This window comes from Stegodyphus dumicola, chromosome 1, assembly GCF_044657685.1.
Source record: "Stegodyphus dumicola isolate Sdum_Otavi_A_Nest chromosome 1, ASM4465768v1".
Classification (NCBI taxonomy): Eukaryota; Metazoa; Arthropoda; class Arachnida; order Araneae; family Eresidae; genus Stegodyphus; species Stegodyphus dumicola.
This window is the reverse complement of record NC_140768.1, coordinates 60,140,015-60,161,012: the sequence shown is the minus strand read 5'-3', so window position 1 is coordinate 60,161,012 and position 20,998 is coordinate 60,140,015. Positions and strand designations below refer to the sequence as shown.

Genomic DNA, 20,998 nt, shown 5'->3' with positions numbered 1-20,998 from the left:
TGCATACAACCCGTGAGCTGTCTTCCTTTCTTCCTCAGTTCTCGCCTTTTTCATCTTCCTTTTTAACGCTCTAGTCTTGTTTCTCTCACACCTGAGTGTGCTAGCCCACCAATTGACGCGTTTGATGTCGCTTGGGCATTTCATCTTGAACGAGCTTTCAGAGTGCTTTTGAATTATGTTTTGCAATTTTGTAACGGTGTTATCTAGATGCGCTTTGTTTTCTGAGCAATTTATTTCATTGTCGATTTTTTGGATAGCATGTGTAATGGGCTTGATGAATTTTCAGGCTCTCGATTGGGTAATTTGAAATCTTTTGGTAGTCTTCGTGTTGAATTGAGAGAAGATTTCGTAGGAAATCAGTATATGGTCTGAGATATCCTCTTCGACGTGGAATGTCCAATTCTGGCTATACTGAGCTATCGGTTGGTTTGTGAGCGTTAAATCAGGCCATCCAGATCCATTGATAGTTTGGAATGTTGGTTCAGATGGATTATTATTAATCACTGTGAGGTTCTCACTGTTAATTAAAGCTTCTACCTCTTCACCTCTTGCATTCATGCGTGGGTAACCCCATATGGGATTATGAGCATTGAAATCTCCCCCCCCCCCAATAACATGAGGAGATTTTGGAAATCTTTGTAGGATGTTTGTGAGTATGTTCAAGTTATTTGTTATTTCTTCAGATGGAGAGGAATAGAAAGATGTAAATAGTATTTATTCATTTTCTAAATTAAGGGCTATTGTTACAATGTTCCTCAATGAGTAAATTAATGCTGGAGAGCAGTTTTTGTTTTGGCAGATTATTGCTGCTCTTACAGAGGTTTGATCTCTGTCTTGGTGCTGAAAGATATTCCAGCTAGTTGGCAGTGCTACTACTCTCCCTTTTACGTAATACGGCTCTTGGATCAGAAAAATGTCTTTTTTATTTTCAGAAAGGAAAAATTCTAATTTAGAATTCGCTGCTTGCGCTCTTTGGAGGTTTGGGCAATTCTTGTTGTTTATGGAACTTCCATACTATTGTATGGTTTTTGATGGCTTGGGGGTGCTTCAAGATTACTTGTATTTTGTCCTTGCTTTAATTTTGATTAACTCTTTCTGGTGACTGGGGCAGGCTTGGGAGTATACTGGGTGGTCGATTTCGAAGCGGGTCTTGTTTATACTGTTGTTTAATTCACAGTTAATGCAGGATGGGAATTCTGCTTTACACTCTCTGGTGGGATGCTTTGCGCTGCAAAAAGCACAATAATTTTTATTAGGGCAGTGTTTTTGCTGGTGTGAAAACCAGCAAATGAAGGATCTGCGAATTCCAGTGAATTCTTTGATTGTATGGGAATGAAAATAAAGAACCAAGAGCCTTTAGATATAAAAATGAAAAAATACAAACAAGATTTCTCCACGACCTTTGAATAAATAAAGAAATATGATTGCGCTCGCAAGACACCTCTTTTAGAACTTATTGTATACGAGCCAGTTACCCTTAGAAAGTCCTCCATGAAGGCATCCCTCCCTTTAGGCATATAGCCCTAGAGGCTTTGCCATAATCACATACACACACACACACACACTTATAAAAATCTATCCTGAAAAATTAAAAGAAGTAGCCCTAGCAGTAATAGCTCTTCCTCCTACTCAAGTTAGTGTGGAAAGACTCTTCTCAGCTCTGAAGTTTATCAAATCGGATCTATAGACCTTCAACAAAGAAGATCTTTCCGAAGCTGTTTCTTAAAAATAACCAATGCCATTTTTTCTATTTCATAATAAATGCTAATTAACATAAATAATTTGTTATGCCATCTTCTTTTTTTTTTTTTTTTTTTTTTCTATAGCATCTATTACTTCTTTTATATTAAAAATATAGGCTGTAACCCATGCGTATATGTTTACACACACACACATATATATATATATATATATATCAAGGAGTCGGAGTCATTAAAATTCCAGAAGTCGGAGTCAATCATTTTTTCTACCGACTCCACAGCCCTGCATTGCAGTACATGTAGTCTACAACATAAACTTATTTTGGTGCCTTCTGCCACCCTTTATAATTTTGCCACATATTTTCTGAGCACTGTTTGATTTATACATTAACTGTGTAAATTAATTTTATTCATAACTGCTTTACGCTAATTGTAAGTTAAATAAGGGTCTCAATCAAAAGTATTTGGGTACCATCATTTAAGCAATTCATAGAGAGGTAATGTATTATTATTAAAAATTCTATGTAAAGTATACGCCTTCAATACTGTTCCAATTTATGAAATACTATGCTTTATTTATTTATTTATTTTTTTGTACTTTACATAACATGTATACCAACTTTATAATCCAATTTTTCTTTCAGAAACGCGTGTAAAAGATAATCCAACCTTATCAATGATTAATGATTCAGATGAAGAAGTGATATATGCGTAAGTTTAAATTTTACATTATAAAATTAACTTATGTGAATCGATTTAAACTGAGAATAAATTTTCTGTATGTAAAGTATTTATAAAGTATAGTTAAATAAAGTTTATAAATGTGTTTAAAGCGAATAATTGTATTGAAACATTTATGTGCGTATATGAATTTGTATGTAAGCTGAAATATAAATGCAATTTGTTTCAAATTGTAAATTATGCAGTTGTCTTGCCTATGTGTCTTTCAGTTATATCCAAATTTTTAGCATCTTAATATCCTTACTCTAACCTTATTTTATAGCTAAAGAAACTGTTATCCCTGCATGAAAAAGAGTATGACAAAGCAATAATAGTTTTTATTGAAGTTGGTATGAATGAATAATGAATTTTAAAGACCTTTTTCACAAAATATAATTGATTAGGTTATGAAATTATTACTTTTTCATTTTAATAACGGATCCTTTGAATGAAGACTTACGCAAAATTTCGATTCATAAATATATGGTTGTTCCTCTATTTGTAAAAATGTGTCTACACAAAATAATTCCAAAAAGATTTCTTTTATACTACAAATAAAAAGTTTAATGTCAAAACTTTATAAGCAATCTGATCATTATATCTGCAGAAGATTAGCGAAAGATTTGTTTACACTCCATGTTAATGAACTGATCATCCTCTAGCTGTTTTTGTTGGCACAGCCTATTGCATTCTGAGTCAGAACTAAATTTGTCCATATTGTCTGAAGTAACTCTTCAGATATATATAAAAAAAAGTATAGATGTAATTTCTTTGTTACAATGTTCTGTACTAGTAATCATTATTGCTGCTGCTCTGATATGAGACAGTTTTTAGTGATTTTAATTAAGGAAGCATTGCTGGTGCAAATTAAATCTGTCGTTCTGTTTCACTGAATTCTTGCAAATTAAATTGGTCATTGGTCATTATGAAGTAGAAACTACTTTAGAATTTTGAAAGCTAATACTATCATATGTCTGCATGTATACTATCAAGGGTAATGATCAATAAGCAGACAGTCACCACATATATGTCACTAATGGTTTGGTACAGATTGCCCTAGAACAATAATACAGAACAAATTGCTTTTGAAGTTCAACACAATTAGATTGCAACTATACTACAAATTTATCGTATTGCATACTAGAGCTCCTAGGATTGTAAATTTTTAACTGAAGATCTGGCCTAGGATTGCAGTATATTGAAGCATACCTACTTGTGACAATTATTAATGACTAAGTACTGGATATTCTAATCATACCTGTGTTAAAAACATCAAACCGTTCCTTTGCATCACTGCATCTTACTAAACTGAACTGGGTTATGTTTTTGAGATGGTGATGGTTTGTGGAAATTCTTAGGACTCTGCTTTGCTCCACTAGACAATTACTAACCATCATAGACTGATAGGTTACAACTGTCTGATGAAGGGCTGACTGGTCTCCAAGATTCTATAGAGCCTTATTAGTTTTTTCTAGGTGATGGTGGTGAGAAAAACATGGTGGTGAGAAAACACAAGTCCATAAATCCTTATCTACCTCTGGGCTCTTTCTTCAAGACAATGTTATTTGTGTGATTTTTTGGAAAACTTTCTCTGAAGGCACTGTGCTGCTTTATTAGTTTATTTCATTCATTTATTAGAAAGGTAGCAGTTGTCTGGTAAAATTTTCTAGGTCTTTAACGTTCCCAAGTTCTTTAGCGAATCTGTCTGAGAAGCTATTGAGAAAGGCATGAGATTTATGAATCATTAATTGATCTTTGAGTTAGAGTTGTGGACAGTTGTGAAGCAAATGTAATTTGCATTTCCTCCAAATGGTGAATCTGTATGACATATACAAACTTTAATGATGTAAATCTAAGATTAGTAATATATTTGTATACATTAGTTCTAATCTATGTAAATTTGCAACTAATCTGAGATTAACAATAAAGTTTAATAACAGAGTAAAATTTGTAGTTTGACTTTTCATCAAATTTCTCTGTTTATCATGATTAAAGTTTGGAAGTAAAACCGATTTTTATTCATATTTTTATTTTTTATTCTGTGTTAGGAATTGATTTAGTTTTAAAAATACAATTTCCTTTTAACTGTTTCTCAACAGCCACCAAAGACTAAAAATCGTTTACATATTTTAAAGAAAGATAATTCATTAAATCTGTAAAGATTATTAAATGGTTAATTTTATTATTAAATTTTAAATGCAAATTAACTGAAATTAGAAGCTGATTTTTAAAATGAGTTGATTATGAATATGTTTTGAAGAATTCAACTTTGGGCTATTGAATGCTTAAAAAGAATCGAAAGATTTTTAATATTTTAAAAATAAAAGCAAAATTTTCTGTTGTGATATTTTGCTCTGATAATTCCTTTTAAGTACCTTGCTCACTTTTGGATATATTTACAAATTATTAAATAAAGTGAAATTCAGATTAAAAAGTAAGTTATATTAATCTTCTCAACATTTTTTATTTTTCCATAGTAACCATAGGAGGAGGAAATAAGTAGATTTAATATGCTAGTAGAAATATGTAGGTGGAAAATAAGTAGATTTTAGGTCATCACAACACCTTCAGTGGAATGTAAGGAAGATTACTAGGGATATATGTACTGGGATGTGTCATTAAGCAGTTCGAAGTACGTGTTTAGGAGATTAAAGGGATATTCCGGGATATAGTAATTGGCATTTCAAATTCTGATAACATCCGCTATGCTGTCAATGGGAGCTAGATAGGATGTCCTAAGGCTATACGAGGATGTGACATTAAGCACTCGGGATGATCACTTTAGGAGGAAACTGGGATATTACGGGGTGTCCGGAGAATCTAGTAAGTAGGAATTTAAATCCTAATAACATTCCGTACGCTGTCAATGGACCTAGATAGGATGTTCTGAGGATATAATAGGATGTGTTTATGAGTCATTCCGGGATATCCTGAGGATGCAGTAAATAGGACTTCAGGTTCTGATAACAACCCGTACGCTGTCAGTGGGATTTAGTTAGGATGTACTGAGGATATATTGGGATGTGACATTAAGAAGTCGGGAGGATGTGTTTAGACTGTTTGGAGGATATTCCGGTATGTCCTGAGGATGTGCGCTTATCTCGCAAGCAACATCCTCAGGATGTTTTGGGGCTATGCGGAGTATCTTATTTAGAAACAGCTTACGTATAAGACTCCACTGACGATTTTTTTTTTTTTTTTTTTTTTTTTTTTTTTTTTTTTTTTTTGGTGACAAAAAATATCGCCAAGCCGCGGAGAAGTATTAAGAAACACGTTTTGGGCATAAAAATTGAAAGTGCAAGCTAGAATGCACGTTTTAAGCGTTGAAGTTCAAATTTAGAATGCATATTTTAAACAATAAAATAGGAAACACTTATTTTACATACATATTTTTAACAGTAATATGAAAATACAAATTTGGAGCACATGTTTTAATCTTACAAAATCTTGAAAAGTTTACAAAGAAATTCCCAGTTTATGTCCCTTTCAATTTCTAGAAATTTGTTGAATCCATCAATATTTTGCTTCTTGCAAGATTTTGTGAAAATATAAAATGCCAAATAAAATTTAAAATCGGTTTGCCGATTATGTGTTCGCAAAGAGCTCTTTACATACCTCCTTATTACTCTGTACGACATCCTGTATCTGAGTCAACGAAATTCAAGCTATGATTTACCTTTAAGTGCTCAAAACCCTATAAGTCATTTTAAATAAGTATAGTGTGGGAATCTTTTGCAGTATGTAGAAGCATTACAGTATCATATCTGTAATATAAATGCACTGCAGAATATAGTTTTCAGCATGAAAATTAACAAAATTTGTTCTTAGGTCTGACTCTGAAAATCGGCCTTTGAATCCAGTCAGGAAAAGCCCAGATAAAGAAGAAAGTGATTAGAATGTGATTTTTTAACTATGTCTTATTTCATCTATATTATTTATGTTCACTACCTATATTTAATTAGATCATCTCACTTGTATTATTTTCATTATCAGTTTCATCATTTCATCTAAATCCATATGCATTTTTTCTTCTTCCAGAAAACCTAAACCTAAATATATGAAATTTAACTTTTTAAAATTAAAATTTCAAATATTCAAAATTTCAAATAATTAACTGAAAATAAAATTATTTATTTAAATTTTATTATCTGTTTAGAATACTGCAATCTTTGAAATAACAAGAAATGTATATCGTCTTGTGCCTATGTATCTACAGTTTACGAAAAATATGTTTTGAAAATTACAGAAACAATTAATTTAAAGTTTGGAAAACAAGCGCCAAACAAGAAAAGTCTCCTTGGGCGCAAAGGCGCACCCACTAGTTTCTCCCTGTAACCTTCGCAAAATCTCTGGATAGCCTTCGTGACTCTTCACAAAAGTCACGGTTATCCACGCAATGCGTTCTAGGAACATTAATGCACATGTTTAATTTGAATCAATGTATTATTGCTCAGGCATAGATTTGATGAAAAGCATAATTTTTATTCAGTCATCTCTTTAAATTGTACGCTATACTATGCAAAAAGGTATACTTATTTTTCATCTCTACATCCTCTTGTAGGCTTAGGTTTATGTGTCAAAATACATAACTTTTATATACACGAAAGAGCAGAAAACACGCTGTAAATAAACTATGTATACATACATAGTTTATTAAAATAATATGTAATAAACATAGTTTAATAAAATAAATGTAAATAAACTATGTATACATACATAGTTTATTTACAGCGTAAATACAGTACATTTTATAATTACTTTATTTAATATTGTTAATGCTTTATTGTCAGTAATTTGCCATTTAAACTCTCAGGACATTTACGTATGTTATCCGGACATCGCATTAATTAAAATGTCATTCGATATAATCCCCAATTTTTACATAATTACGTTAGATCCCGAAATGTATTACCTGTGGTTACATGGGCATTCCTGAATTATATAAATATTGCAGAATCTCTTTTTTATCTCTCATTTGTTTAGTTTTGCAGAAATTGTAATGGTATATCAAGTAGAGATAAAATTACGGTTTCTCATAGTAAATCTATCACATCTAATTTTTCCATAATTGCTCATATTATTAAAGTTTATTATTTTTTTCCAGACAGCGAACTGGAAAGAAATTATTACGGTATGTGTCAGTCATTTTGTGCCCAGTGAAATAAAGCAAAATATTGTTTTTCAGAAACAGTATCTTACTCTTATAAATAAAAATGAAGTCTTTTTTTTTTTTTTTTTTTTTTTTTTTTTTTTTTTTTTGTGTGTGTGTGTGTGTGTGTGTGTGTTATAGAATGGAATAGGTAATATAAAATGATTTTATATGTATTACTTTTGCAGAAATATGCATGGCTTTTAACATTAAGATGTGTATTTGCAGCTTATTAATTCTAATTTTCCATACATATTAATCTTGTGGACTATATCTCGTGGGCTAATCTCGTTTACTATTCTAATATTAAGGAAATCCCTTTTAATATATGAAATTGAAATGCTATCTATGAATTTATTACTCAGTATCACAATTATTAATTAGGTACGTCACCTTAAAATTTTGCATCTAGTTAAGCAATAAGTTTAAAGAGGCTAGCAAATGTTTTGTGCTTCATATGTTCTTGCGGAAATTTTTTTAAAATGGTGTAGATAAAACTACTTCAGATATCAGATCTAACGAAAATTCAAATTCAAACCAATGAGATTTTTTTTTAATACAGTACAAAATCCGAGATCCATCGAGATCACCAAGACATTAACGATTTCAGATTTCGGAAATTTCCGGATTTTACATAATCAATTCCAGTGTAGTAAAATGACATGAAGATATGGCAACATGGGGGCTTCGCTTACTGTTTAAGTTAAGTGTAAGACTGCTAATCCCTAACAGGTTGGGCATCAGAACCGGTGCGACCGCACCGAAGAAAATTAAGGGCGGAAATTTTTGAAATTTAGAGAAGCACAGAGCAGCAAAAATTAGTGGTAGCAAAATTTTTAGAATTTAGAGGACACACCGTGCAGCATAATTTAGGGGCGCCAGAATTTTGGGAATTTAGAAAGGTACCGAGAAGCAGAATTCAGGACCTACAGAAATTGCGTAAAATGCGTAACGCGAGTCCTGACCCCCCTTTCCCAATAAGCTGTCAAGTGCCGAAAGTGCGATCCTGGCCAACGTTAGCATAACGTCAATCAGTGTTTTGTTATTAGCTACGATACGACGTCATAGCCAGCAGGTGTTTGGAAGTGACATACAGGAATTAGTCGGGAGAAAAATATCACTTTCTGCACACATTTTCTGGGTTAAAAAGACTCTTTCTATGTCCTGACACGTTCTTCTTTTCGTTGAGTATTATATTCTCCATTCCTAGAAGGAAAGGAAACTTTTTTTTAATTATTAATTGGCTGGTAAATTATTTTACTTATTGGCCGGACTTGATACTGTAATCGCTTTCGCTTCATACTTAAATTTCTTATACTACATAAGATACTTCACAGATGTTAGAAATTTAAAGTACGCAACAGCGCTTGTAAAAATGAGTGGTAAAATACAAATATTCTTTAATGTAATGGCTGAGAATCTAAATACATAATCTGTAGATTCGTAGCACTTCTATTCGTTAGCAAAAGTGTTAGAAATAGCATTTTTCTAACGTTTCAATAAATGTAAGGCCCCATTCATTCTGTTACTGTGAGCTGGTCGCTTGGTGAAGTGTTCCTGATCGATCGTGCGCGTAAGTAATTTTCGAGTTTGGTTTTTGATTTTTGCAAGTGTTTTCGTGATGGACTTGCCTTTCCGTTGGGGACGGTAGGCTTTTTGGACTGTTGCAATGAATCCAAATTTAGAGTACATTCAGACATTAAACTTAATTAATGATAAAAATGTTATCGAAAATCTTATTGAAAGTGGTTCAGAAGAGGAATTAGATGCTATATCTACCTATTTGCAAATCAAAAAAAATCTTATTGATAGTGGTCAAAAAATAGTTGATCCAGAAGTTGAAAAATTATTTCAGGTTATGGTAGCCAAACTCTTCAGTAAACGGCAATTAAAAAATGTTAAATCTTCAAAGGAAATTGATGAGATTGTAGGAATTGGTCAGATTCTTACCCAACAAAACATGAATAATGTCAATGTGCAAGACAATAACTCTCTTAAGCAGGGCGAAACTTGGATTAAACCCAAAAAAACGCACAAGCGTACTTTAAGTGATAGCAGTAACTCATCTGTTACAACAATAAAAAATAGATATTCTACCCTTAGAATAGATGACAGCATGGAAGTCAATCAAACGCCCAACACAAACCCTCAGGATATGGATCAATCAGAAGAAGGCGAATTCATAGCCCCTAGAAAAACTGCAAACCGTGTACCGCCGATTATAATATCTGATGTTACGTCTTGGAAGCCCCTTAGAGATGAAATTAAAAAATTTACCACAGCTATGGAGTGCGTACAAAAAGGTGGAGACATCCACATAAAAGTCAAATCTGACGATGACTATCGCTCAGTCACAAAATTTTTGGATAATAAGGAAATACCTTATCACACTTTTCCCCTACCAAGGGATAAGCCCATTAGAGTAGTAATAAAGAAGCTTTCAGTGTATACTAAACCTGAAGAAATATTAGAAGAACTCCAACAATTAAAAATTCCAGTTAAAACGGTTAGACAGATAACCAAAAAGATTGACAATGAAATTGTCAAATTGCCAACTTTCCTTGTAGAAGCCCCACGGACTGTTGAAGGAAAAAAGATATTTCAGGTAACACATATCTTGGACCTTGCGGTCAAAATTACCTCTTTCCAACCAACCCCAGGACACAAACAGTGCCATAACTGTCAGAGATATGGACATAGTCGCTCCCACTGCAAACATAAACCAAGATGCTTAAAGTGCGGATTAAACCATATTACCACTAGCTGTACAAAAGATAGAAATCTTCCAGGAAAGTGTTGCCTTTGTGGGGGACCCCACGTCAGTTCCTACAGGGGTTGCGAAATGCACCCTGACAATATTAAACGTAAGATTGCTGAAAAAGAAAATCAAAGAGATGCCTGGAGAAAGACAAGAACAAATCCTCCAGAAAACAACTTGGAGAACTTCCCCCCATTACCGAGTAGGAGAAACACTAACGAAAATGTTAATGAAGCCAGTCCCTCATCAGTCAACCAGAATGAAGCTCACGAAAGAGAACAATCAGGCTCCGCCCCGGATTTCCTGAAATGGATCAAAAATCTATTTACTCAAGGCAAAGCGCTATTTGAACGCTTTTTTAAAGCCAAGTCAATAATGGAAAAGCTCCAAATAGGGTGGGAAGCCTTTGAACTTTTAGCAAATTTAAATTATGAGTGTTAATATTGTAAATAACTATGCAAGCATCCAACTTACTGCCTCCAGAAGTTTAAATTTCGCCTTCTTTAATGCCAACGGAGTTCGCGGCAAGAACACTGAGATCATAAACTTTCTTAATTGCCATGACATTGATATTTTCTTAATTAACGAGACACATCTTCGAGCTAGTGATAAATTTAACATCCAAGGTTATAGAACCTTTAGAAAAGACAGAGAAAATAACAGGGGTGGTGGCACCCTGATTCTCATCAGAAGACACTTGCAGGCCACCTATTTTAATCTCCCAAGTTCTAGTAATATTGAAACTACTGCCATCATAGCTCACTCTCGCACTAATGAACCTATTTTGATTATTTCTGCTTATAATCCCCCGGGACATAATATCAGCAACAGTGACATGAGCATCTTTAGCGGCATTATGCTTCCCACAATACTAGCCGGAGACTTAAACGCGAAGCATCACTCCTGGAACTCTCGACGTGCAAATGCAAACGGGAACTTCCTTCATAATTATGCCCTTACAAATGATTTAAGTATCTTTGGACCAACGGATCCCACCAGATACAGCCATACTGGCAGCGCTGAAGTTCTTGATATTGTTATCACAAAAAATATTGCACAAATTCCCTTCCTACAAGTTTCACACCAGCTAACTTCCGATCATCTCCCTGTCAGATTTACTTATTACGGCTTTGAAAAAAATATTCCACTTAGAAAAATCACAAACTGGGATAAATTCATTCATTCTCTGGAAAAACTACCAGCGCATCCTGCTTTAGCCGATATTACTGACATTGAGTATCAAATCACTAAGGTCAATAATTGTATAAAAAGTGCTCTTGACAAATCTACTAAATATGAAGAACATAAAAAAGAAAAACTTCCGGATGACATTATTGACAAAATTAAGGACAAAAATCGCACCGCTAAAATTTGGCGCCGTACTGCTGATCCTAATATCAAAAGAATTCTTAACAGAAAAAATAGGAATATTAAAAATCTTCTAAGTGAATACAGATCTGATAGTTGGAATAATTTATTAGACTCAATGGACTTCAACCCTGATACAGTGTGGCGTATTGGGAAAGCGCTCAGAAAAACTCATAGCGACAACATTGGACCGTTGCACACCGATACTGGAATCGCATATTCTGAAAAAGATATGGCAGAAGTTCTTGCAACACACCTTGAAAAAACCTTCACGACAAATAACTCACAAGATGAAGATATAGAAGAGGAAGTTTTTAATTTCATCATTCACCTTCCTGATAGAACAGATGGACAGCATATTGGTTACACCTCGCCCATTGAAATTCAAAACATTATAAAAAATCTGAAAAATAGAAAGGCCCCCGGCTACGACGGGATAACAAATAAAGTGCTCAAAATTCTCCCCAAGGGATATATTGTCCTAATTACCAACATAATTAATGCCTGCATAAGGCTTAACTATTTTCCGCAGCAGTGGAAAATGGCACATATCATTACTTTTGTTAAACCTGGCAAAGATCCAAAAAATGTTAACTCTTATCGCCCAATTAGCCTGCTTCCAAGTCTTAGCAAAGTTTTTGAGCGAGTTCTACAGAAACGGCTGACGAGACACTTGGAAGATAGAGGGATAATTCAAAATGAACAGTTTGGTTTTCGCCCACAGCATAGCACAGTACATCAACTTCTCAATGTTACTGAATTTATTGCCGATTCCTTTTCCAAAAAAAATACTATTGCAAGCTGTTTCCTAGATTTAGAAAAGGCATTTGACAAGGTGTGGCATGAGGGACTCCTCTTTAAGCTACACCTTGCTCATCTGCCTATAAATTTTATCAAACTAATGCAAAGTTATCTAAAAAATCGCAATTTTCATGTCAAAATCAATAACACTTTATCCTCAAGAAAAAGAATCAAAAGCGGCGTCGCCCAGGGAAGTGTTTTGGGGCCAATTCTCTTTAATATCTTTACTAATGATATGCCAATCCCACTAAATTCAAAACTTGTGAAATATGCAAATGACACCGCTATTTTTACAAAATCTTTAAAACCACAGTTTGCCGTAGACAAATTAGAAGAAGCAGTTAACATCATCGCACATTACCTCAAATCTTGGAAACTTAAAGTCAATCCGGCTAAATGTCAAATTCTGCTCTTTAGAAGGTATAGAAAATTTACTCCAGTAAACGTAAATATAAAGATAGAAGATCAGCCACTCCCCGTCGTCAATAGTACTAAATACCTGGGTGTCATTTTCGATTCACAACTCCTCTTCAAGGAACAGACTGCATATGCCTTACGGAAAGCTACAGTCGCAAAAATGGCTCTGTACCCTCTCATCAAAAGAGACTCAAAATTAAACATTCAATTAAAGAAAAGAGTTTACATGATGCTGATTAGACCGACACTACTTTACGCAATTCCCATATGGGCTACAGTGTTCAAAACGTACAGACACAAGTTACAAGTCTTTCAAAACAAGATTCTAAGAGAAATAGTTAATTCTCCTTGGTTTGTTAGAAATTTGCAAATACACAAAGAATTAAAAATCAGACCAATTGCTGACCAAATTATTTCAACCTGCCACAACTTTTATAGTAAAATTGAACAGTCTCAATATGATCATATTAAGGAACTAATCAATTATGATCCAACACTTGAAAATGCTGCAAAGCGTCCTAGGAGCATTTTTCATAATCCAAGGTGGTGAAACTTGTAAATAGCTGTACATACTGTAAATATTTCCCCACTAGAGACTTTTGTGTTTTTTTCAACTTATTTAGGACTTAAAAAAGCTCAGTGGATTACTACTTTATATCATTATTTTCAAGAATTTTATATTTTATTAGTGTTCCTATAAAAAGACTTTGTTAGGGACACACAAACTGACTTAATTATGTGTGTTTCACCATCCCGCCTTCTAAACTGTGACTTATGCTGAAATATTGTGTCTTTTAAAATTACAAGTGTTTCTTAAAAAGTGTGTTTATTCCAGGACTTTGTACAGGGTGAACTGTTTGTGAATACTGTTAATTTATATGACTTTAACATTTCTCGTACGAGAACTCTTGAAATTCACCAGAAATATGTTACTGTTGACTTATTCCTCATTTGAGCCGCTCCCACCAGTATAATTACGATCCATTTCATTCTGAACCTGTTTCAAAAGCATACTTCATTTAAATTACTTAATGTTTATTTTTTCAAATGCTTTATTAAGCAAACTTTTCAGCTAGTTATATCTTTCGTCACAGCTCGAACAGCTCCCAGATGCTTTTTCATTCTACATACCTTTGTATTTGCTTCAGCTTCGCCTAGTAGGCGCGGCGTTACACGCCCATTTTTGCAATCATATATACCAACGCCTAAAGGCATTTTTTCAAAAGCGGTGGTTAAAGCAGCAGAGGCTGCTAATTGCCTCCTAACCATTCAAAAGACAAGACAAGACATGTAAGGCCTAACTCAGTTTTTCGGAAGTGCTGCGCATTACGCGCTTCCTGAGAGAAATAAAGAACGCATATTAGAGTTTTGAATCAGTTCAGTTTAAATTCATAAAAAAAATTATCGGGGTTTTGGATATTTTTAATCTATATTTCGTTAAATTTAGCACATCTAAAATTTTCTTATTATTTCTTCTTGAATAGCTTTCAGATTTCTTAACAGTTGGAAAATCCTTTACTTTTTATTGAATTATGCATTGTGTAGGATAAAAAGAATATTTTCGTCTTTTAAAATTTTAATAAATATGCAGTATAGCATAAATTATAAGAACGTTGCGCATCCCTCTAAATCTTTGACGTTAGTTTATTCTAGTTTCCTTTGGCTGAACGTTTATTTGCGTAGTATTGTTTGCCATTTTATAGATTTCGAGTTAGTTCTTTACTGCTAGGTTAATTTTTAATTTTATAGAGATGGAATAGTTTAGAAATAAGGAATCACCCTCTAACTGTTGCCTTTTTTTTTTTTTTTTGCGGAAAAACAAAACAACAGACTTCAGACCTTCAGATTTAGTATATCATTGTAATTAATAATCATAATAATTGCAAAGCAACAGCGTATGCGAAGAACACTTTTAAGACCTAATATTCCTACCTTCCACATAATGGAGCCTGGTTGCAGACGATCCGCCGTCTACCAGTCTAAGGCTGGTGACAAAATATCTTCCACCATTTTTTAGTCAGGATACTAGATGCGGAAGTAAGAGGAATTTTTAGCAAGAAATAGTGAGGTTTTCCTCCATGGAAATAGTGCAGGTATACTTAGAAATACATCTACTTTAAGATGATGGTAAACATTTTATATGTTATAAATCAAAATTTTTTCGAAAAATTTAAAAAAATTATTTAGAAATAGAAATTTTAAAAATAAATTAAAAAAAGGGTGAATTTTACTTGGAATGAACCTAAATTTCGAACTGTGAAAGAAGAAATAAAATAAGTGTAATAAAATAAGAGATATTAATAAATACATACCAAATTGAATTAACATTCCAGGAGCTAAAATTTTGAGAGCTAATATTTTAAAAACTACTCGTGCGATTTTAATAAAACTTGGCCGTTTGGCATAATTTTAGTCGTAGAATCGAAATATGGAAACAGATTGGTATGTCATATCAGAAAATGGTCCGATTTTGTGTCAAAATACCTATATTAGAACAATGCTATATATAAATCTAATACATTTCCTAAGTCGCGCTTTCGAGACATAGAGAACGCAGTTTGAATTTTGTCAATCAGCCCAGTAGAACAGGAGATATAGAACTTCCCCCCCCCCTGTGTACATGAGTAATATCCTTTTAAAACTCTGAAACAGATTTCTTTCAACTTTTCTTTTGAAAAGACAAAATGTTAAGTTGTAGCCATTTTGAAAGAGACTAAGAGGAAAAATAATTTGCTATTTCTGCAGTACTGAAATAATCTAAGAATTAGACAATCAGTGCATTTAAAAATCTAGTCTGTTTATGGTATATAAGCCTATTGAAAATTCTTTATATAAGGTGTTCTGAAGCAATTTGAATTCATTTTTATTAGCTAAATATTAAATAAATGTAATGATATGCATTTTATATATATTTATTTTATATTTAGCTAATAATAATGAATCAAATCTAACAGAGAGATATGAATATAAAGTTCTTAAAATTTGAATATGTTCTTAAAATTTGAATGTATTTTTGAATGTTATTATGACCAGTCTCATACAGAAGGCATCAAAGTGATTTCGATGATTTTGAACAGTATACTAAGGAAGAAAGATAAAATCATTTTTGCTCTGTTATTGTACCTAATTCCATTAATATGTGCAGAAGAACAATAAGGATTTGTTTTTATTTCCAGAAAATACAAAAATTAAACATACTCATCTATTTTTTTTTTTTTTTATTTACTTTGAATCAATAAGCTATTCAGTGATATTAGAAAATCTCTTTTAATATACATTTTGATGTAAAAAAAAACCCTCACAGATGTCAAGAAAATTTTAGTCACAACAGTTTTCCAAAAATCTGAACTTCAAGTTATTTTATCGAACTTCTAAAATTGAATAGTATATCATAAATTTGAACACATACTGATATACCATTGCAGCATCTGTATGCCTTAGCAGAAGGAATGGATAAGTGTGCATAGCATGATTTTATACTTATGCTATTTAATATATTTTCATTATTTTTGTATATTTCCTTATTTATGTGTATTATATTAATTTTGATTTGATTAAAATTTTAACAAGTATAACAAACAAGCCTATTACAGATAACTAAATTGAAATGCAAATAATTGATACTTTGTATATGTATTCGAAAAACGTGATTATATGCTTTATTTCCTAAAACACGGATTTTGTTTAGACATGTACTTCCAATTACAAATTTTAAAATTTTATAAAAAAAAAGTTTTAACACAGGTGTAGGAAAATTTTGTAGAAAAATTCAAACTATGGCAACTGACACATGCTGCTGGATTCCCATGCCATCAAGTATAGACTCAAATCCCGGGCAAGGCAACTAGAAGATTACTACGACTGTAGTAGTTTTAGAACATGAAGCTACTTAATATTTGCTGAGCCAAAAGCCCGCCTGATAAGCTCTTGAGAGGTTGGTGCTACAGAAAGAGGAAGATATAGGATGTTCGCATTCCATTCTCAAGTGTGCTATCTGTCAAAATTGTGATGGAGCTTAGGCAAATAATCCTCATGTGCTTTCCTTAAATTAAATAATGCAGTTCTATTCCATTATGGTATTCAATATGCTCTAATAAGTGGAATGTAAAAGGTTTCACACTTGCTAAATGAAGAAAGGAATGCTAAGAAAAAGAATGCTAAATTTAGGAAAACATTTATGATTAATATTTTCTCAGTATCAGCTATGAAGTTAATAAGAATGAGTATTTTAATTAGTACATTATTGTCCTCCTTATAAGAACCATATAAAAAGTTAAATTTTTTATTTCTACCCCTTTCTCACTACATAACTATTTAACAGCTGTGATGAATCTGTTCTCATAAAATTGTCTAAAACTTCATAATTGGAAATGCATGTCTAGAATCAATATTTAAAAGGAACAGAATTTATACCTGTTTTTTTTTTTTTTTCCAAGCATTTTCCGCGTGTATTTCTATATATAATGATTCTGTATATATTTTGTTCTGTAATTTTTTTTTCATGTATATAAATTATGCAATTGTAAATGTTATTTATTATAAATGATATAAATCATATGTACAGTATTTATAAAATTCATAAATCATACACATAATTTAACGGTTTATTATACTGTGGATTCTCAGTGCTATGAACTTGTATGGGCTTCAAAATAAGTTCATTAAATTGAAAGTTTGTTAATGGGAATGTGTTTAAACAGACCATAAGTGTTAGGACTGAAGCAATAGTTTGTAAAAACGTGTAGCTTTTTAACTGGAGGTTCATAAATGTGCTAGTCCATTGTATTATATTGATAGATTTTTAAGAAAACTGGTCTTCCTAACAGTTCATATTTTAGTAAATAATCTGAAATTTGCTGTAAATGATTCAAATCTATATCAATTTTTGCATTTATAAATTATTTTTTGCCATAAAATTATTAGTTTGTATAAAAATTTATATTTTTTTTTTAAATGCAAAAGAAATGGATTAATTATTCACAAAAAAGATCTTGAATCTGAAGGAAGAAATGAATTTTTGGTAAATTGTATGAAAAAATACTTTTACATTAATTTTTTTAATTTGTTCTTTATTACTCAATTATTTTGTCATTTTAATTATCAAAATTTAAGAAGAATAGTAAAATGTGAAAAAAATTCAGAAGATCCTCATATTAATCATATTACATAATCAACATTTTAAAATTTGCTTTATGAATTTAAATTTACTTATAGCCTTTCCTGGTAACGTTATGTGTATTTAAACATATAACATATGGAGTTTTTTTTGGGGGGGGCAAGTTTTATATCACTATAATTTGTAATTTAAAAGTAGTGCATATACAACTTTTAAAAATACAACAGTAATTTATTTTTTGTTTTCCTTCTTTTTCAATGCAGTACTTAGGAATGAGTGTTCCTTTCTAATTTTTTTTTTTTTTTTTTTTTTTTTTTTTTTTTTTTTTTTTATAATCAAACTGTAACAGTAATCCAGCAACATAAAATAAAACCCAATGTTGCAATTAACATTACAGAAGATGTTTACATATTTTTAGAATGATGTCGGGGCTGTTTAAATAATGTTTAAAATGTAAAGAGTATTTTTTAAATATTCGATCTGATAGCCCCCCCCCCCAATGACTATAGGTTTGCATCATGATTTCTATGATAGAAGAACTTTGTAAAATTTCCACAGCCATTGATTTTCACTCCTCTCTACTTTCCAGAGTCTAATCTTGGTGGGTTTGTCTTTCGAAATAGCTCTTTCAAGAGATCAAAGGGGTGCTTCACAGGAAATACGTTGAAAAGGTATATATGCAATACCTATATCAGTCTTCATTTGTTCGAGGAATGCAGTGGGACTTTTTGAATTATGACTTGCTGCTTTTTCTTAAAGTTTCATTCTTTGAAACTCATTGGGATAAAGAAATGGGATTTATTCTGTAAATATCGGATGTTAAACTTTCTCTTGATAGTACATTGAGTAGTTAACACTTTTTCCCAATTTTCTTATTTTTAATTTCCCATTAAAAGAATCCCGTGACCATCATAAGCCACTTACTGAAATTTTCTTTGTATTGACAGAGATTGTTTGTACATTTTTTCTTTTTGTTTTCGATAATAAATTGACGTTTTTTTGTTGCAATTATTTACATAAATCGATGCTTCATCAAAGGTTACAATGTATTTCCATTTCCAAATTTATCTCCTGCTAAATAGTTTTCACACAGGCTGCCACAAATTGTTCTGTGTTAGCTACATGCATCTGCAAAAGCTAGTGAACATTTAACTTTTTTAAGCTGTAAATCTTGGTTTATTATTTTACTTGTTGTTGCTATAGGTATGTTTAAAGAAATATATGTATTTATTGTTGTTATAGATACATTTTAATTCTTTCCCCAACTGATTTTTTCCTGCATCAGCTGATTTTCTCTTGTTACCAACAATTTAACTTTAAGCATTAGAACTTCATTAGAACAGTACGTTTCCCTTTTGAATATTTGTTTGGTGTCTTCTTTCAATGCAGAAGTACTGATTGATGGGCTTTCCCTTTCCAATTAATAATTCTACTTATTTTGTACTTAAAAGTTGTAATACCATTCATTTCGTAATGTTTTAGTATTATGGAATGGGAATATTTTTCTTTGAAAAGGTCAGAAACATATCCTAGAATCCTCAGTTTGTTTACATGCAGCATTTTGATAGAAGAATAAATTTAAAAATAGCAGACTATATTTCTCGTTTCAAATAAGCTTTTACCAGAAATTTGTATTCCAAAACATTTGCTTTTTTTAAAATTTTTTACCAAAATCATTCTAAACTTGTGTAAATACCCTGTACATCATTTTTAACAAATGTGCCAATGAAATTAAAATTATCTAAAATTATATATTAACTCTTTTATGCATTATCAGAGATACTTTTTATACTATGTGTTTAAGGTTTTATCTGGCACATAAAAATTTGAAGTTATGAAATTTCTACTCATTAATTTGTTTAATTTATATTGTTTGGCAAAATAAATAAATAATTTTATTTTGAATGATTAATTGTTTATTGACTATGCATTATGCTACATAATAATATATATATAAAAAAGAAGGCTTATAGGCTGCAATTTTTTAAATATTGATCCCACTGGTGTATTTCTAGTTGTAAAATTTATAAAAATAAGGAGTTATTTTAGGAAAACAGTTTCACTATTAAATGCAGGAAGATTCTACAGATATAAAATCCTTTGCATATGGAACCTATGAAATTTAAAAAAAAAAAAAAAGAAAAGAAAGAAAGAAAAATATTCAGTATGCTTTACTAAGGTAAATGGAAAAGTCTCTGTAGTTTTAATTGCAAAATTTACAGAAATATTTATTATTAATATTTTCTTAAAATTTTTGGAATTTAGAATAGTATAGAACCAGTAATTATAAAAGGGAGTAAGATTGTTTGTAGTCTTCATCAATTTATTCAAAATATTTAAAGTCTACCATTGGCTGAATCCATAAGAATAAGACGACTGAATGCTGCTAGTTAGACTGAGATTTAGATGTTGGTCAATGAGTTGTCTGTATGAGTGTTTTCATGGTTTTCTCTACATGTAACTGAATATCAGCCCCTTATCGTAACCCAAAATTTTAAAGAATATTTAATTTTAGTTGAAAATTTTCACTGAAACGTGATCTACATCAATTTCTGCAATACCTCGCATGCTTTGTGCATAAAAATTTGGGGCCTACTGAATTTATCTTATAAAAAGCCTAACAAATATTTTACCAAATGGGATTTTTTACTGCACTTTAACTATAGAGAAAGATATACAGTCAAAAGTCGTTAATTCGGACCTCAAAGCTAAAAACTTTCCGCGCATGCGGAGCGTTGACGCATGCGCATAGGCGTTTACGGGTGCGCGTAAGACCTTTACGACTGCGCGTAAGACCTTTACGACTGCACGTATGCATGTGCACAAGCGCAGAATACGTTTTCGCGTGCGCGTTTAATTTATAATGGACGGTATAATAAGCTAAAATTATCTAATTATCTATTTCAGTTAATGTTGATGATTGCGTTGTTCCTTCATCTTCGAATTGGATCCGGCTTATTATTTTTTGT

The 20,998-nt window shown here is 31.9% G+C and overlaps 1 protein-coding gene across 1 annotated transcript in view; it reads left to right on the top strand.

Annotated features, from left to right (window-relative positions):
• LOC118189505 (transmembrane protein 181) overlaps window positions 1–7,040 on the top strand; it is a 50,865-nt gene extending 43,825 nt beyond the window's left edge. Inside the window, exons 12-13 of the mRNA XM_035360130.2 lie at window positions 2,345–2,411; window positions 6,249–7,040. Coding sequence (XP_035216021.1) covers window positions 2,345–2,411; window positions 6,249–6,315 — 134 coding nt within the window. The 3' untranslated portion in view covers window positions 6,316–7,040. The remainder of the gene's footprint in view (window positions 1–2,344; window positions 2,412–6,248) is intronic.
• The last annotated feature ends 13,958 nt before the right edge of the window (window positions 7,041–20,998 follow it).